A 24,978-nucleotide genomic window follows, 5' to 3' on the forward strand; every position below is an offset into this window, starting at 1 on the left:
GATGTGCGCGAAGGATCAATGGATGTGCGGAGGAGGTCGCAGCTCAGATGAACTGATCATACCGTTCAGTTCCAGGACATGGTTCGTCGTTCATCGCGATCCATGACTCGCGTGCAGCGACTGCCGCGGCGTCTGTACATAGATAGAACAATGAACTGCTTTCCAGTCCAACCAAACAAACTACCTCTCTCTTGTGTGTGTAGAATAGAACCTGTAAGAGCTCATATACTTACTCTCCTGTGTGCACTGGCACTTAGTGACATACTCGTCTCATGGTCAGTTTTCATCCCCACTCCTCACAGCCTACCTGACCTCTCCCCAGCTATGCGACACTGGGGACCGTCCACCTTGCCTCAACAAGTAGCAAGTAGCAGCATGTACTGGAAACAAGAGACATGGCACCAGGTGATACTGTGCCTGTAGCCTTGTCACCATGACAAGAGGGACAGATACGCAGCAATCTTGTTGCTCCTTTCTGACTGCAAGCCCGACCGCGGACTGCACGGGGAACGTCTCCAAAAGCTGAAAGCACAGGCCGGCGGGGCGAACTCTGAACCTGTGACCTTACTGGGAGGAGCATGACTGCGTGCTCATGTCGCTGGGCGTTTTGCTAGACATACACATTCTGCAGCCTTCTGGATCTTGGAAGGAGGGTGGTCGCCAGCAAGAAAGTAATATCCTGTAGCCCTTGTCCATTGTTTGTTTCTCTCGTTCCTTCAGAATCGCATTGCGCGGTGATTGTTTCCTTCCCCCGCTGGGTTGACGCACGCGAAGGAGCAAGCGGATATGTCGGTTGTCCTTGTGAAAGACGTATGCAGCAACAAGGGATTGTCACGTACGGCCATCAGAGAAAGCAACCAAGGCAAGCAGCCAGAGGTAGTGGCATGGCGCAGGAACTGCCTCTTCCATCATACAGCATAAGTATTTCTTCCTGCGCAAGGACTCTCATCATCGTTACCACCAACAGCTGTGTCTTCGTTTCGATCCTTTCGACAAGATCACAACCCTCGTCCAGACCTCAACAAGTCTCGTTCTCGTTCGTTGACTTGTCTTGTTTTGTCGTGGGCATTCAGCAAGATGTCGACTCAGAAGGATGCCGTTCCGTGCCCGACCTGCGGAGCTGAAGGTGTGTGTCTGCACAAGGACTCCCATGTTAGATGGCAAGTTGAAGGTTCCGCGCCTGGGCCCCTTCTGAGACCTGCTGATGAGTTCGAAGTCTCGGTAAGCCCATCCCCTTGTTTTCAACTCCGTCAGCACCACTAACTGACACATGGCCTCCTAGGAGGAGACTCCAAAGGCTGTACAGAAGCGGCACGAAGATATCAAAGTGCCTGTCAAAGCCGGCAGAGACGAAGGCAACGTACATGACCGTCCATCAAGCGCTCCAAGCAATGCGCAGGCTTATGCAAGCACGGCCAACAACAGCACCAGTAGCATTGAGATGCGCAGCAGCGAGAGTGGGAAGCCATCGGGGCAAATCAACACGGGTATCCGGCACCGTTGCGTGAGGTGTCTCGAAGGGAAGCGAGGCTGTTCCGGTCCGCCTCGCTGCACACGCTGTAAGAGCATGGAGAGGTGGGTGCCGTGCCTGTTCCCGGAACGGGCAATGGATCGGGAGTCATTGGCCCGGTATCTGAATGCTGGAGGGCAATGCCGCGTTGCAGGTCCAAATTGGCCGCCTGCCGGACGATAGAGTGGGCAGATAGCTCCTTTCGTGGTTCTCCAAGGCGTCGACAACAGCTGTGGTGGGAAAAGCGGGAATTCAACTGTACTTCTAGCAGGGTTCGAGATGCTAAGGCCGGGCCGTCATTTGATATTCTGCCAAAAGGCCACCAAGATAACCACTAGTGAGTCCAAACACGAATATTGGGGCTCGGAACCTTTCAGTTGTCACTTTCACATACTATCTCGAATCCCGACCAGCCGACTTGATAGGAGGTTGAACAAACCCCCTGCCTCGCTGTATCCCGCACTAATGGCAGCCGCACGACTTTTGTTGAACGAAGATGAAAGATCAGCTATACTCGGCGCAGAAATCTAGATGAAGGTCCTGGTACTGGTGCTGGGACAAAATAGCATGGGCCAGTCGGTTGGATAAAAGGATGATGGGGGAAAGACGGAGACGCGACGCGACCAGGGGCGGCCTGATGGTTTCCAAGCAAAGCCCGGTGGTGCAATAGCTGGGTGGACAAAGTTCGTGGAGCTTGATAGAGGGCCAATCGAGGACACGGACGTTGCTTATCCTATCAGCTGTCATAGACAATAGGGACCGTATCCTGGAAATGGTGGTAGGACTCGCTGGAGGCATGACGATTTGGGTGCTGCAGATGTAGCACGAGAAACCAACAGCGTCGTGCCATTGCCTGTTGAGACAATTCGTCGCTGGCTCATCGACACGATAGCTTCTAGACTAACATGTTGTCATTCATGCTCTTTCATCGAAGATAGACCGTACCTGTATATGCAATAGCTCGCTCAAACGGCGACTTGATCATATTGTATTACCATCCATACTTGCTTCCCGCTTCCTTTTTATTCTTCCGTCCCGTAGCGAAACTCTCCTCCAGGGCGTCTCTCTGCCCGGTTGCCGCGTTTACAAGCTGCTTCAGACTGTGCTTTCCCGGGGCAATTGCCCTCACGGGGTTATGCTGCACTTGTTCTCCACTCGCCCGGAATGCTTCATTCGCTGCGTACTCTTGATCGGTGTTGAAGTTTACGACATTCACTGCGCCACCTTGAGGTCCACGCCGTCCGAAAAGTTGGCGGCGGTCCGCTTTGGATAGGTTTAGATCGGAGGCAATGGCGTCAAGCGATTGAGGCTGAGAAGCTCCGGGCGCATTGGGTGGCTCTTCGAGGGGTGAAAAAGGACTATTCCGTTCATATGGTTCGTCTAAAACTTCGATGATTTCATCTTCATCGTCGGGTTGAGATTGAGCAGATGCTTCCGGCTCGTCGGTCATAGAGAATAGGCTCGGCTTCTTCAGAGCGGCAACTGGCTTGGGATTCTGAGAGGTTGAGGCTGCAGGTTCAGAGGGAATAGGAGTTTGGGACCCATCCTGCGCTGGTGTTATCGCAGATTTTGATGGTTCGACTTTCCGCTTGGGCTTCTTGTGGTTGCGCGCCACGGACAGCGGCTTGAACATAAAGGTATTCCCTTGGGAAGCCTTCTGTGTCGTTGTAGATACCGTTGGGCTCGTGCTCTTCGGTATCGAAGGTATCGTCTCATCCACGTCGACTCCACCCTTTGTGTCTTGCCGCCCTTGCTCAGCAAACAACTGCCGTAACTCGGCGTCTGCCTCTCGACTGAAGCCTGGCTCAGCACCGGTTTTCAGACTGAACACCTTCCTCGTCGAAGGCTTCGCAGCTGTTTTGGTGTCGGAGTCTCGCTTCGGAGGAGGCAACATTGCGTTGAACCCACTGAAAGCACCTCCGCCGCCGCCGAGCCGTTGTCGCTTCGGTGCAGGCTCGCCATCTGTCTCGCCGTTTGTGGGCACATCGTGAAGCTTGACTTGGATCTTTCGAGGATTCGCCTTACTGACTGTGAAATTTGAGGTCGATGTGGCTGTGGGCTTCGTTGTCGGCTTGTCGGTCTTGGGTTGAAATTGACGCTTTTCGTCTTCCGAGTCCTCAGAGTCTGAATATGCGACGAGCGCCATCGCCATGTACGCTAGGGTCGTCAAGTAGAGCCTGAGTTGGGAGTGGAGGACAATACGTAGGCCGGCGACGACGATGAACTCAACGTCACATGATGCAGTTGCGGCTTGAATTGTGGTGCGTCATTCGACTTCGGCCTCGCATTTCTCCATGTTCGCCCCCAAGAGCCAGATATAAATATCACAGACAACCATTTATAAATCGGCTTTGTCAAGATCGAATCGCAACCGGTCCCATCTAGGCAGTGTCCGTTCCACAGCCGACCCGATTCAGGCACCACTGGCATTCTTATGTTCGCCTTCCGGGCAGGCCTGCAAGCTGCCGGCCGAGCAGCTCGCCAGGGCTTCACTAGGGCGCGTAGCTGCGATACAGTATTCAACGCCAGACCATGTACACCACAGATAAAGAGGTTCGCCTCGCGATACTCCCGGTTCGGTGACAAGCCCGGAAGTGGTCGGCAGCAGCAGCAACAATGGAGCACCTTCGGCCCTGTCTACCGTGCTCAGTACATCTGGCGGAATTACCAAAGACCCTTGATTGTGGTGGGTGTCGGCGGTGGTGTGTTCTACGTCTACAACCTTGAGGAAGTCCCTGTCACCCAGCGCCGACGGTTCAATGTGGTCTCTCCATCATCGGAAGAAAAGATGGTCACCGACTCCGGAGCGTACGAGTCTCTCCTGCAAGACTTTCGCGGCAAAGTCCTTCCAGCCGAGCATCCCTTGACGATGCAAGTTGCCCGTGTCGTGGAGAAGCTGCTTCCTACGACGCGTGGTCTTGCGGGTGACAATTGGCGAGTCCATGTCATCGACGACCCTCAACAGAAGAATGCATTCGTCCTGCCCGGCGGAAAAGTCTTTGTGTTCTCAGGCATACTCCCCATCTGCCAGGACGAAAACGGTCTGGCTGCTGTCCTGGGCCATGAGATTGCGCATAATGTCGCCCACCATGCTGCCGAGAGAATTTCAAGGTCAAGCTTCATTATGCTAGGTGCTTTTGCCGTTTCCTTCATCTTCGACGTCAGCGGCCAGTTTGGAAACAGCATAGCCCAATTGATCCTGTCCCTGCCAAATTCGCGAACGCAGGAAGCCGAAGCCGACCACATTGGTCTCCTCATGATGGCAGAAGCCTGCTACGATCCCGAAGCAGCCTTGGATTTCTGGGCTCGCATGAAAAAGGCAGAACAATTCGAGCCTCCACAATTCATATCCACTCATCCGAGCAATTACAATCGAGCCCAGCAGATCAAGAAATGGCTCCCCGAGGCGCAGCGAATATATGCTGATACGGGCTGTGGATCTGTTAGTCGCTACGCGGCCGACTTCAAGGAGGCCGTCTCTTTAGGTCGGTCAGGACGGCAAGGCCAGCTGAGACCCCAGCGACCGTTAGCGACCAGGCGCAATGGCGACGAGGAGGATGACGATTTCTTCTGACCACCGCAGATACCGGAACAGTGCAGCCCTCCGCAATACTCTAACTCCACTCTTCCCCAGGATATGCTACGATCCGCATACCACGCTTCATAGACGTTCACACGGGCCCAGAATCTACTTCAGTGGAATGCCAGACCATGTTCTGTTTGGGACTCATATCGCTGGCTTGTACAGGATACCCCACTCATCCTCTTCTTCTCGGTGTTACGAGCCTGGATACAGTGAGCTACCGACTTCTGCTTACTCCGCACGCGCTACTTCTTTAGGTGCATGTCCAATGCGTCCCTTGACGTGGCAAGCATGACCAACAGAGATATGATCAATATATTAAAGCAAGCGCAGTCTGCTCGATCGAGCCCTTGGCGCGCATCTGGAACTTTCACACGCTCTCATCTTAGCGCAAAACAGCGAACGACGAAGCCTCGACCCATACCCACACCAATAAATCAGCCATGGCGACAAAGACAGAAGTGCCGGGCATCGCCATAATCACCGGTGCCGCATCCGGGATGGGCAGAGCAACTGCCCTCGCATTCGCGGTCGCAGGCGCCACGGGCTTTGCCCTCCTCGACCTGAACGAAGCTGGCCTCGCCGAGACCAAAACCCTCGTCTCAAAGGCCCATCCATCAGCGAGAGTCGAAACATACAAATGCGACGTGACGCAAGAATCCAGCGTCATCTCCGCCTACACCTCCGCCAAGGAAGCCTTTTCCCGCATCGACTACGCGGTCCACTGCGCCGGCATCGTCACCTTCCAGGGCCCCTCCGCCGACTGCACGCTCGAGGCCTTCGACCACCAGAACAACGTCAACTACCGCGGCCTATGGCTGTGCGCGCGCGAAGCCCTGCGGAACATGCGCACCCAGAGCCTCGACACCGAAGCATACCCGGACGCCGATATCCCGCCCCACCGTGCACAGAGGGGGAGCATCGTCAACATCTCCTCCGGCCTGGCCCTGCACTCTCAGTCCGGCATCCCGGCGTACTGCGGCGCCAAAGCGGGCGTCACGGCCATCACGCGCAGTGACGCGCTCGACTACGCGACGCAGCGCGTCCGCGTCAACAGTGTCCTCCCTGGCGTGGTGGACTCGCCTATGACGAACCCTAGTCCGGAGATTCGGCAGTGGATGTACGATAACCCGGTGAAGAAAGCCACGCCGATGCGACGATTCGGTCTGCCCGAGGAGATTGCTGACGTGTGCGTCTTTTTGAGCGGGAATAAGGCGAGTTTCGTCACAGGGGCGTGTTGGTCGGTCGATGGAGGATTCTGCGCGGGATACTCTTATGAGTGAGCAGTGCTGACGGCTATTTGGGTTTTCATTCGTGGATGGGTCACGGTACACCCAGGGTGAAGGTAAAGGATGTGGGAATTGAGGACGATAGTAATAGGGTCGCAAGTCACAAAGAAGGCCTAGTGAGCATTACGCTCGTGAGTTGGTATCGTCATACATTACTGTGGTCGCTCATGGCCAGGGCGCCCCTGGTGCGTAAAAGTACATTATCTGCTCTTATCAGATTCTAGGGGAAGGCGCCTGGTGCGTCCCGCCTCGCCTTCTTCCACGCATCCATTGCTGTCTCGTACTCCTGCATCTGACCTAGATATCTATCCTCCCAAAGCTTCCTGTTGTCGACGCTCAGATTCTCCCACTCGTACTGGATCTTGGCAGGGATCTCGCCTGGCGGATAATCGGCTTCGAGTTGTGGTCGCATGTGCAGAGTAAATTGCGTGTAAGGGTCTTCAGGTCGTTCAGGCCGCTGGGGAACGCCCCGTGTAACACCGTTGACATCGCTGGACGGGATACTGGGAGCTGGCGGTTGACTGGGGGATTGATAGGCCATGCCTAGCTGCTGATTGATGCCCATAGGTGATGAATGTGGATACCCTGCATCTGGATACTGCGGCGGGATCCTGCTAGTCGGGCCCCCCTGCGGAGTGGAAGAGTTGACGCGGAACGAGGATGTGAGCATCGCCGTCTCGTGCGGTGGTGCTGGGGAGAAGGAGTTTGCGGGAGCGAGGTTCGGCAAGGATGGTTGCTGATAGAGACTGGGCACTGGCTCGCTCGGGGCGGTGGTATTCAGCACGGTTTCGCGGTAGGCGTTGGCTCTTCGCCGCCGTTCAGGTCGTTCCGAAGGCTGCGTCGGGTAAGCGAATGCCATGGGGAGCAAAGGGCGTCCTAACCTCGGGTTCATCTTCATCAGTCTCGTCTGAACTGTCGTCCAGCAGTCCTTCTCCGTCGGGTCTCCGGTGTTGTAGCTCAGGCGCTACTCCGCTGCCTGCAAAATCTGCGAGGTTGCCATTGGCGTTTGCCATCATGCCGAGCTTCTCGAGTTGTTCAGGTGTCAACTTTTTGGCTGGGGTAGTCATAATGTCCTGCAGTTTGTTCAGGAGGATCGTTCGGTTGAGGCGCATCTTCTGGACTCGTTGTGTTTCCAGGATGATCTTTTTTCGGGTGGCATCGTTATTTGCCTCGATCTCGGCGAGTCTTCGCTTCAGCGCTATACATTTCTTGCGGTATGCGAGCTCCTGCGTCGGAGCGAGGGGTGCGTTGCGATGTAGCGGCACCTCGTGAGCAGGCGGGAAGGGGGTATCTTTCGTCTCCATATCGACCACAGCACGAAGCGGAGTGTCAAAATGCCGTTGAGAGGATCAAGCCGGTAACGGGTAGAGAGGTGTGGATGGGGGAGGACCGAGTACAATTCAATTGAATCCAAGAGTTGGTCTTTTGACATGTCGCACGCGTATCGCGCTGCAGATTGAAGGTGGAAGGCGGGAAGGTTTACCGGATACAGTGACGCGGATTGCGAGGCAAGGGCGAGGTGAGGTGCAGGTGCAGGTGAATTGTCACAGCCCGCCCTTCAATTACTTCTACCAGAGTTACACATCCACAGCCTCATCGGCCTCATCGACCTACCGAACTGTCACTTCAGACAGCAGCGGAATCTCATGCGGGAATCAAACGTACAACAGTGAGCCTTTCATGGCTGGTTCTGTAAGTGCAATCCGCCCACTCTACTGTAGGTATTTGTCCACCGCTTCTCCCAGTCACCACATATACCATCGTCACATCACTACACTAATAATTGTATTTCCTTTTTCTTGACCCCGTTCCCGGAGGTCATAACCGATGAGAAAGCCGTGGTGCTTTATTTTCATACATTGCGGGCCTCATTACTTTCAGTCGCTGAGGACGTGATTCCCCCGGACTCTTCGTGGCTACCATGTTGCACGACGAGCTTGCCAGAACAACGAGATGCGACGCACTAGGAAGCACAAAAAGCCCAACCAATGCCCAAAGATGGTGCAGCTGCCGAGCCTGAGCGCGCAGTCCAGGCCTTGAGGAGGAATTTCAATCGAGTCACATTTCGCTCTAGAGGCTCGAAAATGCAGCTTGCACCTTGGCAAAGAACAAAGTGAAAACCAAGTCCCGTATTCGAAGCGAGCTCCCAGTATCGACCGTGCTATTCTTCACCAGACCCTCCACAAAGCCTCCTTGAGCTTGGAGACCTGCCCATTTGCGAACAAGGCTATCGCGAACACCACCACGCATTATTCTGGACCCCATGTTGGATATCGTGTCGCCAACATAGCCGGTCTTGGACAGTTCCTGGATAGTGTTCATAATGCCTCATACTCCCAGCCTGATCACATTCTCTACGAGTGGTTCTGATATTCGTCGTCTCAATCGCATCTTCGTCCAGCATGGTTTACTGGGCTACTCTCCCTAGAGCATGGGAGCTGGAGGACGTACAGGCAGTGTTGAATGTTATCATCACTACCCTCGGCGGCGTCACTGTCTATGTCTTTTCACGCTCGTGCTGGTCAATCAGTGGACGCCTAGCTGCAAAAGGCAATGCTGTGCCAGTTACGTCTCTCTTCAGCGTGAACACGCCTGGCGAAGCAATCGATGTTTTGAACCTTTTGAGGTCTCATGTCTTGCGGCATTGGAGAATCCTCATTCAGTGCATTGTGATCATTACTCTGTCTCTGGTGACCGTTCTCTCAGGACCGATAGCCAGATACTCCACGAAAATGACCGATCTCATCATCAAAACCGAGGTCAATGGGAACCTCGCTTTGGGTCATAACAGCATGGCTGATTCACAGGTTCTCTGGAACCTGACTCAGGAGAGTCTTGACTACGCCGGCTTCCCCACAGACCAGTTGTTGGACTACTTGCCTGACCTAGGAAATTCCTGGATCTACCGCCCGGAGGAATGGAATAACACCTGGTCGATGACCTGCCAGCCTACCGAGTCCAAGCCCGTGGACCTGAGGTTGGCCGCGAATTGCACCTCATTCGAATCCAAGTTCGCGCCATCGTTGCTCGAAATGTTCCCGCAAGCTTATTTCGGCGAGGACTTCCATTACAACTACGGGGATTATTACATCAACGAGACCTATGTTCAGGATCTCCTCGTCATCATGTATGCAGCTAACTACACGGACTACGAGGAGTCGACCGGGACTTGGCGCACGATCGATTTGTCAATGGGTGCTTTGCACGCGCACGGTGTCCCCAAGAATGACTCTGATTGGGACATGTGTCGGTACGACGAAGGGGAGGCTGAACGAGCATCCTACAGCCGGATCGATTGTCGCGTGAAGCGTGACCTTGGCAGCTTTGGTGATGCATTTTTCGGCGCGTTTCCCGATGCCGGCGATGTAAGCGCTATCCCCACCAGCTTTGTAGGGAACTTCTTTGCCCGATTTAAGCAAGAAGCAATAGAGGACCTGGAGATCTCGACCATCACGCCCCGAGACCTTCAGCGCTTCTATCAGGTGTATATGGCCACCAAGGATACTCAGAATAAATTGCCGGTTCAGCGTCTGATGAGTGTCCAAGTTGCCGCCGTGCAATTGTCCACCGCGTTCATTGCGGTTTTCGGGCTCCTCGCCCTCTTCAATTGTCTTGCCGGAGCTGCTTATGGCCTCATGTTCTTGCATCACCGCGAAGCTGTGGCGGCGGTACCCCAATCGAAGCTAGATTGGCTGCTGCAGTCCGTCACCTCGAGGATGACGTCCGTAAGAGGTCTGGGGTATACGCTTCCAATGCCGGCAACACCTGCGGAACGGCAAGCAGAAAACGGGTGGCGTTACAGTGCAGAGAGGAGACGCGCTCAGTTCGAAGGAGCCGTCTACGATGCGACATGGGCTGAGCACAACCAATCCATCCCAGACTTTACCACATTGCCTCCTGAGTTCCCAGTCAAGATGTCCGAGACACGCCATCCTGCACCTTCCTACACGCTCGGACCGTCATAGGTCGCGGGAAGGATGAGAAGGACGAGCTGGCTATGTGGAGGGCATGAGACCGGAGATCCATCGAAGGGATGCGTGAAGATGGACGAGGAGCTGGGCCAATGTGCGGCTCGGGCGGTGGTTCCCCAATCTTGGGGCGTTCGTCACGGATGTATCCAGCAATTGAAAAAGCAGGCATTTTTCCGATGGCTGGCCGATCTTTCCATCAACCTGTCTGGCTCATTGTGGCGACAGCAGTAGCGACTGACAAGCAAGGTTTCTTCGAGCTGGCCCTGGAAACCAAGGGTGTTTGTTGTCCCCTGGCTTTCATGGTGCATAGCAGCGCAAATAACAGTAATCACATTTGGGTCCTGAAAGTGCCACATAGAGATTTCACTATTTCTGCGCCCAATGGAGAATGCGCCTTTTAGACTTCTCAGCACCAAGGGTCAAGAAGCATGTACCTGATCCAGGTTAGGGTCGAAATCGTGGTGGTTGCAACTAAGATGGATCCTGGACCGTTTTATGCAGTAGTGTCTTTTATTCTCCTGACGAGGATGAGGTGAGGTCTTGCTCCCACACGACTTGTGGTGGAAGCATCGAGGTTACTAGCGTGATACTTGAGGCTTCTTCATTTCGGTGATCTCATGGCAACATAATGTAGGAATGGGAAAGCCAGGGGGCGTTCCGAGTGGACTTACTACGGTATGTACACAATGCAGCTCAAGACCCGCCACGGCGTCGAAGGAGAGGGCTGCCGCATTGACATGGATGCGCGGTCCTGCAGTCTTTTGTGGCTGCTGACTGAGACTGCCCATAATGGTCGGCGGCATTGCATGTCCATTGCGGAGACGACACCAGACTCATGAGGCGTGGAAGAGGCTCCTGGCTGCCCGGCTTCTCATGCAGATTGGTGCTTTCCATGACACGTTCGGTGCATGAACAGGAGGGGAGGGGGAGCACAGGAAAGGAGGTGTTTGTGGTGACAGCGACGAGGGAGTCTGCACGAGATACTGTAACTGCCCGCGTCCGATGTGGCTTGACGGGCTGTAAGGTTCCTGGCGAAAGTCAAACGTCGTGCCTCGTGGGCAGCAGCTGGGGGTCGGGCAGGGTCAAGGCTGTTGGACGAGCCGGCGACCTCCACACACCCGGTTCTGGCGATATTTCAAGACTGTAATTGCGCGCGTCGACGAATGACAGGCGCCAGACGCAATTTCACCGCGCGCGCATTTTCAGGGGCCGCCGCCAAGCACGAGCCTCTGCCGCGTCGTTCGTCAGTTGCCCGCCCGCGCTTCACACCACACACGTTCAGATCACGCTCTGTACAGTCAAAAATTGCTCGCGCTCGGCGTCCAGACTGAGTCCTGACCAGGTTAGGCATTGGCTGGCCACCCCGGAATGGAAGGACGAGACGTCCCAACGGCAGCCAGCCCCAGAGCTGCACAATGCCTCCGTCATGCACGTTTGATTCGGGACGCCGTGAGGCAGCACGAACAGGTCAAGGTAGGGAGAAGCCGTTGGCCCTTCCTTATAGCGCTCAGTCTTCCTCTTGCCTCCTCCGACAGAGCCTCATCGTGCAACATTTGCCTTTGGGCCCAATGTGATATTGACAGACGTACAGCACCGACTCCCTCGTCATCAGCGATAAAACAGACAGCGCTTAAAGCGAGTTTGTGGCCGACGATTGGCCACGCGAGGCAAAGACACCCATCATCACAATGAGCCAGATACCAACGGAATTCCTGCCTCACGACTCATACGTCGGCGAGATCTACCGGGTCAATATCTCCTTCATCTGTGTCAACTCGGTCATAATTTTCGTGCGGTTAACCGTTCGCGGGTTCATGGTCAAGCATGTCGCCGTGGACGACTACCTCATGGTGGCGGCTGGTCTGTGTGCGGATGTCTTTTCGGCCTTGGCCATAGTTGGTATGTGCCTGATCCTGCTGTGCAGGCGAGTTTTTGGCACTGACTGTCCAAGGCATCCGATACGGCCTAGGAAAGCATCTCTACGACCTGCCCCAAAATTCGCAGCTCGTGGACAACACCAAGAACGTCATCCAGGCGAGTCCAGTTCAGTCTGACTCGGAGTACCTGCTAGCTAACGCTCAGCAGACCTTGTGGATATGCCAGATCATGTATGCAACGGCGTTGATGCTTGTCAAGATCTCCATCGTCACCTCCTACCTGAGAGTGTTCCCGACAACGCTTTTTCGCAGGGTCATGTACGCCCTCAGTGCTTCAATCATCGCCGTCTGGATCTGCAGTATCCTGGTCACCATTTTCCAATGCAAGCCGGTCCGATCAGCCTGGGACTTCACACTGGCACGCGACTGCCTCAACATTGTCTCGTTCTTCTACTTCACCACGGCCTTCTCCATCTTCACGGACTTTTTGCTCTGTATCCTGCCGTTGCCGGTCTTCTTTCGACTTAGTTTACCGTCGCGGCAGAAGTACATTGTCTCGCTCCTCTTCGCGGTGGGTCTTTTTGCCACGGTGGCGTCAGCGCTACGCATCAGTGTCCTCAAGAGTGTCAACAGTCTGGACGTGACGATGGGGTCGGTCTCGACAATGAAATGGTCAGTCGTGGAGGTTGGAACGGGTATCATTTGCGCCTGCATACCGACTCTCAAGCCACTCTTCAAGAACTTCCTGCCGGATAAGAGCTCCGCAAACAGGTCGCGCGAAAGATCCGGTCCTGGCCGCCTCGAAGCGACTGGCCTGAATACACCTAGGCTGAACACGGCTCACGAGGAGAGGCACGAACTGACAAAGCCCACCGAGGGCTGGACCAATTTCAGTCGGAACACCCTGACTTTCAAGCAAGGGCCAGTGGCGACAACGAAGAACTTCATATGAATGGCCAAATCGTCGCTTGTCATGATACCCTTGCGCAACTGCTTTTTCCAGATCGCCACAACGAAGAACTTCATATGAGAGGGATCAGGGGGCACAATCTCGTCTCGAAGTCCTTGAGCGACTGCTTTTTTTTTAGATCGCCACATTTCTTCCATTAAGATGGTCGGAGGTCTGGGCCTCACCAAAGTATCCAGATCGCCACGATTTACCGGCAAGACAGTCAGGAGTCGGGGCATCACAAAAGTATCCAGACCGTCGTTGGAGTTGGACATAAAATCATTCGCGCAAGCAATTCTGTCACTCGGGCGATCGACCTGGTTGGTTTGGAGGTCGCTGTTGAACTATGTACGGCGCACTCGATCCTCGCAGAATATTACACTACATCCACCTGAGCCCTGGCCATCAAACCGATCAAGCGAGAAAGACGACACATTTACCCTCATAGCCATGACGGCAATGTACCCATTTTCCGGGAGGTGAAAGCGATGCAAAGACGTCAACCTTCAAGACAGACACAGTGATTACGAGACCACGACCACGACAGCTTCCTTCTGCACGAGGAATGGTACATTTACCCGGACCCGACGAGTCCGTATGGACGCACGGGGCGGCGTACCACAAGGGGAGCGGGCTCTCCTGACTCGACGAGCACGCACGCATGGGGACGCACCACGAAAAGGGAGCTGGCTCTTCCTGACGTCGGAGTGCAAACAGGTGAAAGTCAATCTCAGTCCAGGCCAGTGCCGACTGCTCCGGCCATACTGTTCCTTCGAGTCTATCCAGACTTTTCCTAACCGCCATGTCATGTCGTGTCATTTTCATCCAAGGGGCACCCATCTCCTTGGTCAACACTTCTGTTCGGAAGCGACGGGAATACTATCATTGCAAGTCATGTTCGTCAGATCATAGCTGCTGGGAGGAAAGGAAGTGCATTGGGAAGGATGTCTGAACATATACATATATATTCGTATATTCATATGTATTCCCTTGAGCGATCGCGGCTGGGGTATACTGATATACTGCAGGATAATGAAATGTAATCATTGACAATAATGATGCACGGTTGACCTCTGGGATCTCGACTCTGTTGCCAATAGAGCTTCCTTACTTCCTTCCTTTCTTTAGTTACATACCCACGCACTCACTCGCTCAACTCGCTCAACTCACTCGACTCACTCAACTCACTCACTCCCACTCACTATAGTGGACTAGACTGGGGCGGCTGGCTCAAACGATATGTTGAGAACGGCAGGAGAATCTACCGTACTGCAAATGAGACCAAGCCTCCACATCACACCGACAAGGCCAACGCAGAAATGCTTGCTTGCGCCGCCTTCCTCGGACGCGACGCACCGTACCCATTGGAAGATCATGTCGATACAGGTATACAGGTATACATACAGGCCGCGTACCGGGATCCATCAACACCATTCCACCCAATCCGCTCCCCATCCCGTCTAACCCGACCTAATCCCACCGAATCCCATGTAATCCCATGTGATCCCATTTAGTCCCAATGAAACCAACTCAATCCAGACCCATTGCCGCGCCATAATTAGTACGGAGCACTCCATCATATCGACTCCATGCTCATCCACTCACCTAATGCATTCCAGCCTGTATATGACGCACCAACCACCAGTACACCTTCACCTTCACCTTCACCTTCACCTTCACCTTCACCTTCACCTTCACCTTCACCTTCACGCCATGGCTTCACGCCCCCAACACATTCCTCACCACACATTGCCCCTCCCCCTCCCCATCCCCATCCCCATCGCCGGCACACACGGTCCGCCTGCCCAGATCTTTATCCCGCGGCCCCGTCGGCCCAGCCGTATCCTTCCTCTGCCCAAGCGCATCGACCTGCCCCTCCCGCGTCGTCGGGGAGCTGCGCGTCACCCCCACCTTCCCGCAAAGGCCAACCACACCGTGGGATCCGCGCCGTCGTTATACGCTTCAAACACGCCCGTCGAGGCGTCGTAGTCGTACATGTACGTATTTCCGAACGGATCCCAGAAAACGCCCCTGTCCGTATGACCTTCCAAGGGCCCGTCGGGCAGGTTCAGGCCGGGGACCGTGTGGTCGTGGGATCCGGAGGTCGCGTAGTTGGCGTGGCTTCCTTTGGCGATGTACGCTACGGGTCTGACTCCGGCGGCGGCGGCGGCGGCGGTGGTGTCGGTGTCAGTGGCCACGGCATGCTTTCTCCACGGCCGCGTACGCGAACGCCTGGCCCGAAGAGTGTTGCCTGAACCACATGGCTTGCGGGGTGCCGTTGACGAAGCGCAGCATCGTGTTTTCCCAGCTCGCCTACGTGGTCGCCGAACTCGAGCTGGGGAAGGCCGAGCACCCAGTTGCCCTGGTTGTAGGCGTGAAAGGAGAAACAGAAGGCGTTGAGCGTGTTGTTGGGCTTGGCGACCGTCACGATCACGGACGCGATGGTGCTGCCTCTGGAGCCGGGAGGGGGGAGGGCTTTGTGCCTTGGAACCAGGAGGGGAGTGCTTGGATGCCTTCATTGGAGGATAAGTAAACGCCTTGCCCGCCGTTGGCGTTTGAGTTGAGCGTGTCCAAGTCGTCGAGCGTGAGGGACGCGGGTGTCGTTATGCTGGTTCCGTTGGCGTCTTCGGGGTGGGTGTGGCTGAGGTGGTCGGCAATGGAGCTGGGGAAGTAGACTTCTTGGGAGTGGAGGTACGCGACGGATGCTGAGTGTTGATGATGTATATTAGCGGTTTTGTAACATGCTTTTTCGATTCCCATGCCTCCATCATTTCAAGAGGGAAGCCAACTGTACCGTATTGGCGGACATAGTCCGGAAAGCCACGCTTCTGTATCTTGGCAATAGGAGACGCTGTCGTAGTAGTAAGTAGAGCTATTGCCCAGGGAACGCGACAGAGCACCTTGGTAGATGGTATGGACTTACAATCGAGCGAACAATAGCACGGCTTGGGCGCCTCATATGTTTATGTTCGAGAACAGCATGAGAGACCGTGTCAGGTTCGTGGTAGGGACCACCTGGATGACTTTGACGCGGCCATGTCGATGTAATCTCCATGAATATGTTGATTCTTCCATTGCTCGACGTCTTCAGACCATTCATGCGTTATAAACAGCGCACGTGCGTGGTCTTTCGTGAAGATGCAGAGATGACCTTGACAGTTGACAACAGCAGATATAGCACGGCTCGGCCAGAGGTACAGGATGCTCACTCCAGTAAGTGAAATGCTTAGGGACTGGCATTGATGACCGGCATGGGACAATTTCAGGGACGAGAGCCAATCACGTTCGAAAGAGGCCAGTTCCTGGAGGGAGCATGCTGGCAGGGCACCGCTTCGTCGGAAGGTATATATCAACGTGCGAGTTGGCCGAGCCCCATTCGCGGAAAAAGAAGTGTTCGAGAAACAAAATGTTCGCCGGGTCGAAGTCATGCGGGAAAGACATTGTTGCATAGTGGTGGTATGACCTTGGCCAGCCGACACAATTGGCCGAACTGGAAGATTGCTTGGCGAGTCTGGGGCACGTGTGGGAAATGCTGGTGGTATGATCGAGACGACCAACATTCAGGCTCAAACGAAACTCACTAACGAGCAGGGAAATGACCGAGACGAGTCGCTGCTCAATGCTGGGTATAACAGAGACTGTAAAGCCAGTTTGGCAGCCAATTGAGCGCAACCTCTTGACCTAGGTGCCTCCTTTCCGAACTGCGGGTTGCATATGTACAATTGTCGCAACTGAGGTCCTATGAAGACCATCATGCAGCTTGGTCCCTTCCTCGTCTCTATTGTTTCAATTTACCAGATCGACTTGTGACCGAACAACATGCGTATCATTCCCACGAACGAAAAGGCGAAGCTGCCGAGGAGGAGGGTGTAGTACGGGTAGAGGATATATGGACTCCGATGCGTCTGGAGAAATATCAGCAACCGCGGCAACACAATATTGCATACTGGATAGCATGTCCAACACAGTTGCTACCAGAAGCCATTCCAGATTGCATAATAAAGCCCGGGTATCACGTAGGGATGACCGAATTCGGCGACAAGGTTCAAAATGAGCCTCGTGCTCAAACCATGCTCGCAATGCCACAGTCCGAAATCTCGAATAACATGGAACTTGTCCTCGCGTATAGCATAAAGGTAATGAAGGGGCTTCAACTGACCTTCCACCACTGTCGTTTGCCGTCATGGTTCTGGAACAGGCGTTGGTAGTAGGGCACTCGGTTCTCACGGAAGACAAGAACGCTGTAAGCAGAGCGGTCAGCGAGTTGACACCACAAGATGGTGGTGTGGTTGACTGGTGAAAGGGAGTCGGGGTGGTATGAGCGACGTACCCAGACTTCTGTTGAGCTTGAGCTGGAGCTCGCTGAGTTGCTCTGAACATGCCAGCCCGCGTGGCTTGCATCATTCGAAGAGCTGTAGGGTGGACCATCTTGCCGGCGAGAGACTCGATCGGACTGTGAGAGGAGAGTTGAGATCGCTGAGCAGCTTCGAAGATGATGCCCCAGTCCAATTGAAGTTCGGAAAGCGCAGGAGCAAGAGGAGCTGCTTTGCCAAGATGACTAAGCCAGATTAGGACAAGGCGATATGCTCAGCCTCTGATGCCACAGATTCAAGCTCAGAGGCTCTTAAGGACACTATCATAAGGCCTGGACAGCGAATCAATACACTGGGACATACAATATCTTATGGTCCTATCAGACCAGCGCTTTCTTGAGAACACGCGGCGAATCTACGTGGCACGTCTTCTTCAGCCACCAAGGCCTTCAGGGGCCACTCTATCCTCGCAACCAGGACCTCATTCATCTATCACGGAAGACCATCATCTTCTTACAACAAACCGATTTCCTTGCAGTCCTGCGTCCCCACATCTCCTGCGAGCATGCAAATCTATACTTGCAGATGACGACTTTTGAACTCGTATGTTTGTTGCTACATGAGATTGTTCTGGGGACCACTTGCGCGAAGCCCGAAGACGCGACGATATCTTTCATCAGCTTTGCCCAGACGATGGCGGGCTCATCAATCGCCTGCAAACTCAGGCATAACCCGGGGCTCGACTCCTTTCCGGAGCGTTCAACTACCAAGGAATCGAGTTCTCTCGACCACTTCGAAATGGACAGGTGATTACGGCCCTCCTAGACCACAGAACGACTATTTCTTGGCCACTTTTTCTGACCCGACCCGTCCTCCGTCGGACGACGTCCAATGGGAAAGCCTTCTCGACCGTGGCTTCGCATATGGAATTAAGACCAGGGCCCAGTTGCGGCAGGAGGCAGATGTAGGCGATATGTCATGTATTGGCACTCGCTTGACCGACAGACCTCAATATCGTCACGATATAGAGCTCTGGGAAATGCTCTTAATTGCCCAAGCTCTTCAGAATGGCCACGAGGGTATCAAAGCCATCTGGAGGGGAATGAAATTCCGAGGGGAAGCATTCCGCTTGGAAGGAGACGATCCTCGCGTTGATGCTCTATGGAAGACTTTTCTCTCCGCGGGCGCCGAAGACCACCAGTTTCTCTGGTCAATGTGCAAGGAAGCCAAACTGTTGAGGTACAAACGTCCACACTTATTCGCAGAAATTGTCGGAGCAGCTTTGGAGGGTTCCAACCCTTTGGAAGCTCCCCATTTTGCAGCCTTTCTTGGAGAGAAGCACTTCAGAGGACGGGAAGGCCTGCTAGCTACGTTCTCCGCTGCGTGTGAATCACGGAACCCAGATGCTCTCAAAGCTTTCTGCCAGGTGTATGACATGGTACCCCGAACCTCAATCTACGCAGCGACCATCTCCATGCTCTGGGAACAGGAACGGCCAGAAGATGCCTTCATGTTGCATTCGTTCTTAATCTCGAGGAAAGACTTGCCTCCCCGATTCGAGTTGCTGGAACCATTCATCAACTACCTGGCACTTCACAATGAAAGTCTGGACAAGTTCTTGTCACCACTGAGTGCGGCGGGAATCTCCTTCGAGGCGCAGGCGAGGCGGTTATGGTCCATCGGTAGAAGTAGAGTTACCGGCGTGCCAGCGGAGTCACTCAACATTGTGGCGAGCAAAACCATGGGCGCGAACCCGAACAAACTCAGCGATCAGTTCGTTGCACGTGCGTTTGCCACTCGAGCTTTCTCATTCGACTTCGCTGTCCACAGTCTCAGGATGATTGGGCTGATCGAAGTCGGGCCACTGGCGGTTCGACAAATGGCTGCGACTTCGCCGGACTTGATCACTTTGCAAGCTCGATTTCAGAAACTCCGAGAGCTCGAGATTGACACTGGAGCTTCTGTCTTCGTACGAGTGCTCAGAAATGTTTGCGATGCAGGCTATTGGGAGATGGTCGAATCATTGATAGATAACGACCTCCACCATGAGGTATTCGAAGATATCGACGTGCAAAAACGACTGTTGACAGAATATTACCGAAAGCGAGACTGGCGCCAGTTGAACCGGACACTGGCGATCCTTAACAATGGCCGGTTGGACGACCCATCCAAACGCCGGGCTGCAAATCTCCTGCTAATTACCATGGTGGAAGCAGGTGACTGGAGCTCAGTTATCAACTGTGCAACATCTTTGCAAGAGCGGGGGTGGCAGCTCTCCTCTGCCTTTCCAAGAGCCCTTGCACCCTCCTTCCGCATAACTGCCCAGCACTCGCCTTCTCCTCTTCAGGAACCGAGTGTCGACCACAGCTCGCTGATAATAGGTTTGATGCAGAAAGCATTGGCGTCTAGGACTAATGTGAAGTTCAAGTACTGGCGACAGGCAATGAGGGCGCTTGGCCGACAAGGACGCCTAGAAGAGCTGGAGGCGCTGGTTTACTGGGTCGCTGAATGGTTCAGGCACGATGGCCTCCATCGCGAAGTCCTAGATGTGCCCATTTCGCACGATTGGGTGGAGTGGAAAGATCTTTTCGACGACAAATTCCAGAAGTCCGTGATGTCATGGTGCTTCCGGCCACGCAAGGGGATACGCATCGTTTCTGCGGAGAGGTGTCTTCGGTGGACTCGCATGCTGAAAAGACTTCGTGACGGATACGGCATCGAAGTCAGAGAGTACGTGATTCGATGGGAGTTTATCAAACGACTTCGGCGGCTCTTTGCTGTTGGGATGCAGGTGAAGAGGCACAATGCGTCGATGCGGGCTCGAAATCGGGTATCCATCACCCGCTACTGGACGCTCTATGACAAGATGTGGGATATGAAGCCAGCTGGGAAGGTCAACTATGATGACCGAGTCAGAATTTGTCTGCATCATCGAAAGTTGAGCTCTCCAAAGAGAAGACGCATGCACGAGCATTGGATGAGCAGAAGGGCGGCACAAAAGTTGATCAAGCCCATTGCGGATGACCATGGACGGGACAGTGTACAGGGGGACATCGTCGGCTACAGAGACATGTTCAATGCGTCCTGGGAAGACTATCAAAAGTGAATGCTTGGTGACTGAGCACAAAGGGAAATGTGAATTCTGCCAGACCCCCATAGCAAAGTTCACCATTTTGTAAAAGCGGCCGCAAAATTTTCGCCTTCCTCACATTCACAAACCACGCCGCCCTTGTCTCTCCTAGCAACAACAACGCTAACGCTTTCGGGATTAGTTGGAGGACAGAGGACATAATTCACACTCACAAGCCCACAAACTGGTAAGCACCTCATTTTGTTTGTGAGAGAGCAACATTCCTTCCAGCATGGCGGAATTCGACGCCTTGAACGAGCTGCGAAATCAGCAGCGGCCAGCTCGTCGCAATGACAAGACTTAAGGGAAAAAGAAGGCCCCGACCGCTGAGAAACGGGCCATGCATTTTGATCTCTTCGGAAGTGGCGTAGACGAGAACGAAATTGTGCAGGAAACCGAGGCGCCCAGAGATGAAGAGAAAATGATGAACGAGATGGAAAGACTAACCATCGAGGAACCTGTCAGAGACATTCCTCTACAACCAGTACCTGAGCCGACTTTCAGCATCAAGCAGAAACCAACTGAGCACAATCCACGGCTTCGAGGAAGGCGGAAACTAATCTCACAGAAGAAGATGGCTGTATGTCCCTCGACCCTGTGAGAGTCTGAAACCAGTGGCTGACACCTTGACAGACACTCACACCAGAAAAACTTCAGGCGCTCGATCCACTGCTCAAGATCGTCCAACAGCATGGCGTCAAAGACTTTCAAGAATTTGGCCGAAGCATCGGAAAGAAATACCTGTGCACCAAGCTCGGAGAAGGATCATACGCCGACGTCTATGAACTGCAAGCCAAGGACTCGAACGAAGCACAGGAACTGGAAAAACGTGGCGGCCTCATCATCAAAGTGATTCCGTTTCGAGTGGAAAGCACAAGCAAAGACGACATCGCAGACCTTGATGCGATAACTCGGGAGATCCAACTTTTTCAAACGGTCGACGCTTTGCATGGCTTCGTTCGGTGCCGGGGTATTCACATCGTCAGTGGCGCATACCCAGACGTTCTCCTTGAGGCATTCTCCACATTCAAATTGACACATACTGCGGAAAGTGCGCAGAACCTTGACCCATCCGTCACTGCTTTCAGAAACAAACCACTTTACGCTATTCTTGAGATGAATCATGCAGGTACACCCCTGGGCAGGTTGGGACGCGCTAGACCAGCATCAGCATTCCAAGTCTTCGACGTCTTCTGGAAAACCGCCATCAGTCTCGCTCACGCAGAAAGAGAAGTCCGATTCGAACATCGTGATCTGCACAACGGCAATATTTGCTGGAAGTCACTTAGCGGAGACGGTCAGATTGACGTGAAGCAAGACATGATTGAAGAAATGAAGGAGAAGCCCGAGGTGATTCTCGGTCTCTCAAATTTAGAAGTCACCATCATCGACTACACGCTGTCGCGAGCGACCGTCGGCGGTATCACAATCTTTGACCCCATGAAATACTGGGACCATGGTTACGAGGAAGCGGACGGGGATAGTGAAGGTGACAAGCGGCAGTTCAGGACGTACGCCGCGGTAAGGGACTTGGTGATGAAGGCCGAAGCCGAAGCGATGGCGCTTGCGCAGTTGGAGGGGGCCGAGTACAAGGCCATCAACAAGTACGAACTCTTCGTTCCGAAGTCGAACGTCTTGTGGCTGAGGTACGTCCTGGCCGACCTCTTGGCGAGGAGTGGTGGTGGCAGTGGCGGCGGGAGGAATGCCTACGTGCCCGGCAGCAGCAAGGCAGCGAAGAAGCTGCAGTTGGAAATGTGGAAGGGGCTGGAGGAAGTGGAGGCCTATCTCAAAGGCACAGCGGCGACGTTGTTGCCAGAGAGTGCCGATGACCTCATCGGTATGGCGGTGGAGAAGGGGTGGCTGGCGGAGGGGGATGTCGCTGCCTTCAAGGCGCAGACGGAGCAGTAGAGGGGAGGGACGTTTTCATTTCGTCTCAGCATTTCAGCGCGGCGTTGGGGCTGGAGCGCGCCATCGCGCGATATAATCATGCGCAATGAATAATGACGATGCTACACATGATGCTGCCTTCTCCGCCGACAGGTATCGTTGTTGTCGATGATGGTCTGTTGGCTGATTAAGACGGAACGATGTTGCCATTGAGTCAGGCGGATGCTTGGGGTCCCAGCCGGCAACTCGGGGCTTTTGTGGATGACGCACGCGCGACACGCATCGTCCGTTGATTGACACGACCCTCCATCACACGACCTGTATTCCTGTTGCACCGCCGTGTCATTCCAGGCAGAGGCTCACTCGACATCAGGCATGAAGACCTAGCCCTTTCTCATTTGAGACGGCTGTGACCGTCCTCACTTATGCGTAGAGCGACGCCGAAAGAATCAACATTCGAGTTACAGCCCTTAGCCGACAACATGGGCCTCTTTCGGTCACGCCAGGAATATCAGCCTGTACGAGGCGACGCAGACACAGTCGCAGACAGAGATGATGAGAGTATACGAGATGAATCAGAAACCCCACCCACGGCCGAAGCACCATTTTCGTGGGTGGAATACATGATCTTCCTCCTACTAGGCGTTGCCATGCTATGGGCCTGGTAAAGACCGTCAAACTCCCGTGACATGCAGCCATGACTGACAATTGAAAACAGGAACATGTTTCTCGCTGCAGCACCTTACTTCCAGAAGCGATTCAGCTCGAGCCAGTGGATCCTCAACCACTTCCAAGCGGCGGAGGTGTCGGTCTCGACCATCACCAACCTAGGATCGATGATAATATTGACGAAGCTGCAAAAGGGGGCATCATATCCAAGGAGAATCTCGACGTCGCTCTGCATCAACATTGTCGTCTTTGCCATCCTGGCGCTCTCGACGCTCGTTCGCACGGCCGCGGGGGTCTATTTCGGGTTCCTCCTCGTGGCCATCTTCTCCGCGAGTTTCTCCACGGGGCTCATACAAAACGGCCTGTTTTCTTTCGCGTCGGGCTTTGGGAGGAGCGAATATACCCAGGCGATCATGACGGGTCAGGCGGTTGCCGGTGTGCTGCCGCCGTTGGCTCAAATCATCTCGGTACTCGCAGTGCCCACGAAGAAGAACAAGGGCGGTGATGATGCAGACACAGCGGATGCATCGCCCAAGTCAGCCTTCATCTATTTCTTGACTGCAACCGCTATCTCAGTATTCGCCCTCCTGGCTTTCTTCTACCTCCTACGGCGAGAGGCGAATAGTCAAGCATTACGATCAGCCGCTAAGGCCACAGGGGATGAAGCTTCTGAAGGGGACGCGCTGACCGGAGCGCCGAGGAGGACTTCGTCACAAAGCGAACCAGGCGCGGAAGCGAATGAGCGTCCCACAGTGCCTTTGAGCACGCTCTTCCGCAAGATGCCCTTTCTCTCGGCCGCAGTCTTTATCTGTTTCGCGGTGACTATGGTCTTCCCGGTATTTACGGCGTCGATCTTGTCCGTCAACAACATCGACTCGGCCATCTTCATCCCAGCCGCCTTCCTGCTCTGGAACATCGGCGACCTAGTCGGACGGCTCGTGACTCTGTGGCCGAAAATCTCACTCACCCATTACCCGTTTGCACTGTTTTGTCTCGCCATGGCACGATTACTCTTCATCCCGCTGTACTTTCTATGCAATATCAAGAACAAAGGGGCAGCCATCAGCAGCGATCTCTTCTATCTGGTCATTGTACAGTTCCTGTTTGGGCTGACGAACGGGTATTTGGGCAGTGAGTGCATGATGGGCTCTGGTGAATGGGTGTTACCGGAGGAGAGAGAAGCCGCGGGTGGATTCATGGGGCTGATGCTTGTGGGCGGGCTTACTGTGGGCAGTTTGCTGAGTTTTCTGCTTGGAGACATATAGAATTCGAACTTTGACATATAACAGATGAGTGCTCAGGGGACGATGGTTTTGGTCTGTGACACGTTGTGCTCGCTGCATGGGGCGTGGAACCAAAGGAAGCGACGAAGGCTCTGATATGCAGTGTCGGGGTCGGACACGATCCTTCTGGTGGGACTGCCTTTCGAGACAGCCATGCAACACACCCTCCGCCCGCAGTACAAGCCGAAGAAAGCACCTTCTGCATTCTGCACCAAGTATTCGAAGAGGTGGATGCCTGTGGGAAGTGTTATGAGGCACAGCCTTGTCAGCACCGAGACACGTCTCGAACTCTGCTGGCCATGTGGGTGCTGCGGACCACAGGAGAATGGAGGGCGGCACATCCTTCGAGCGACTATCGACGAGGCTGTGGCACGCCTTGCCCAAATGCTCCATTCTGGCCCGTTGCGAAATCCGTCCCCTTGCTGTTGCAGGCAGGAGACACCTGAGAGCTCACACAGCTGGTCACACAAACGTCCCTACATACGAAGCACCATGTTCCAGTCTCGAATCTTCATCG

At 54.2% G+C, this 24,978-nt stretch overlaps 10 protein-coding genes across 10 annotated transcripts; 7 read left to right on the plus strand and 3 right to left on the minus strand.

Annotated features, from left to right (window-relative positions):
• Window positions 1-2,501: 2,501 nt before the first annotated feature.
• Window positions 2,502-3,656, minus strand: A1O7_00944 (uncharacterized protein; the record flags this gene model as incomplete). The annotated part of the gene is made up of 1 exon (XM_007754984.1): window positions 2,502-3,656. The coding sequence occupies one exon, from the start codon at window positions 3,654-3,656 to the stop codon at window positions 2,502-2,504; it is 1,155 nt and encodes a 384-aa protein (XP_007753174.1).
• A 288-nt stretch (window positions 3,657-3,944) lies between these two features.
• Window positions 3,945-5,084, plus strand: A1O7_00945 (uncharacterized protein; the record flags this gene model as incomplete). Its single annotated transcript, XM_007754985.1, has 1 exon — window positions 3,945-5,084. The coding sequence occupies one exon, from the start codon at window positions 3,945-3,947 to the stop codon at window positions 5,082-5,084; it is 1,140 nt and encodes a 379-aa protein (XP_007753175.1).
• A 452-nt stretch (window positions 5,085-5,536) lies between these two features.
• A1O7_00946 (uncharacterized protein) lies at window positions 5,537-6,376 on the plus strand (the record flags this gene model as incomplete). The annotated part of the gene is made up of 1 exon (XM_007754986.1): window positions 5,537-6,376. One exon carries the CDS (start codon window positions 5,537-5,539, stop codon window positions 6,374-6,376), a length of 840 nt encoding a protein of 279 aa, XP_007753176.1.
• Window positions 6,377-6,602: 226 nt separating this feature from the next.
• A1O7_00947 (uncharacterized protein) lies at window positions 6,603-7,686 on the minus strand (the record flags this gene model as incomplete). The annotated part of the gene is made up of 2 exons (XM_007754987.1): window positions 6,603-7,217; window positions 7,264-7,686. 2 exons carry the CDS (start codon window positions 7,684-7,686, stop codon window positions 6,603-6,605), a joined length of 1,038 nt encoding a protein of 345 aa, XP_007753177.1.
• A 1,428-nt stretch (window positions 7,687-9,114) lies between these two features.
• Window positions 9,115-10,347, plus strand: A1O7_00948 (uncharacterized protein; the record flags this gene model as incomplete). Its single annotated transcript, XM_007754988.1, has 1 exon — window positions 9,115-10,347. One exon carries the CDS (start codon window positions 9,115-9,117, stop codon window positions 10,345-10,347), a length of 1,233 nt encoding a protein of 410 aa, XP_007753178.1.
• Window positions 10,348-12,041: 1,694 nt separating this feature from the next.
• On the plus strand, window positions 12,042-13,182 carry A1O7_00949 (uncharacterized protein; the record flags this gene model as incomplete). Its single annotated transcript, XM_007754989.1, has 2 exons — window positions 12,042-12,252; window positions 12,305-13,182. The coding sequence occupies 2 exons, from the start codon at window positions 12,042-12,044 to the stop codon at window positions 13,180-13,182; spliced, it is 1,089 nt and encodes a 362-aa protein (XP_007753179.1).
• A 1,898-nt stretch (window positions 13,183-15,080) lies between these two features.
• A1O7_00950 (uncharacterized protein) lies at window positions 15,081-17,607 on the minus strand (the record flags this gene model as incomplete). The annotated part of the gene is made up of 7 exons (XM_007754990.1): window positions 15,081-15,443; window positions 15,497-15,626; window positions 15,671-15,884; window positions 15,974-16,030; window positions 16,991-17,084; window positions 17,339-17,420; window positions 17,510-17,607. 7 exons carry the CDS (start codon window positions 17,605-17,607, stop codon window positions 15,081-15,083), a joined length of 1,038 nt encoding a protein of 345 aa, XP_007753180.1.
• An 858-nt stretch (window positions 17,608-18,465) lies between these two features.
• On the plus strand, window positions 18,466-20,598 carry A1O7_00951 (uncharacterized protein; the record flags this gene model as incomplete). Its single annotated transcript, XM_007754991.1, has 1 exon — window positions 18,466-20,598. One exon carries the CDS (start codon window positions 18,466-18,468, stop codon window positions 20,596-20,598), a length of 2,133 nt encoding a protein of 710 aa, XP_007753181.1.
• A 364-nt stretch (window positions 20,599-20,962) lies between these two features.
• Window positions 20,963-22,530, plus strand: A1O7_00952 (uncharacterized protein; the record flags this gene model as incomplete). The annotated part of the gene is made up of 2 exons (XM_007754992.1): window positions 20,963-21,202; window positions 21,256-22,530. 2 exons carry the CDS (start codon window positions 20,963-20,965, stop codon window positions 22,528-22,530), a joined length of 1,515 nt encoding a protein of 504 aa, XP_007753182.1.
• Window positions 22,531-22,991: 461 nt separating this feature from the next.
• On the plus strand, window positions 22,992-24,443 carry A1O7_00953 (solute carrier family 29 (equilibrative nucleoside transporter), member 4; the record flags this gene model as incomplete). The annotated part of the gene is made up of 2 exons (XM_007754993.1): window positions 22,992-23,173; window positions 23,228-24,443. 2 exons carry the CDS (start codon window positions 22,992-22,994, stop codon window positions 24,441-24,443), a joined length of 1,398 nt encoding a protein of 465 aa, XP_007753183.1.
• Between the last annotated feature and the right edge of the window lie 535 nt (window positions 24,444-24,978).

This window comes from Cladophialophora yegresii (assembly GCF_000585515.1).
Source record: "Cladophialophora yegresii CBS 114405 chromosome Unknown aczIN-supercont1.1, whole genome shotgun sequence".
NCBI lineage: Eukaryota > Fungi > Ascomycota > Eurotiomycetes > Chaetothyriales > Herpotrichiellaceae > Cladophialophora > Cladophialophora yegresii.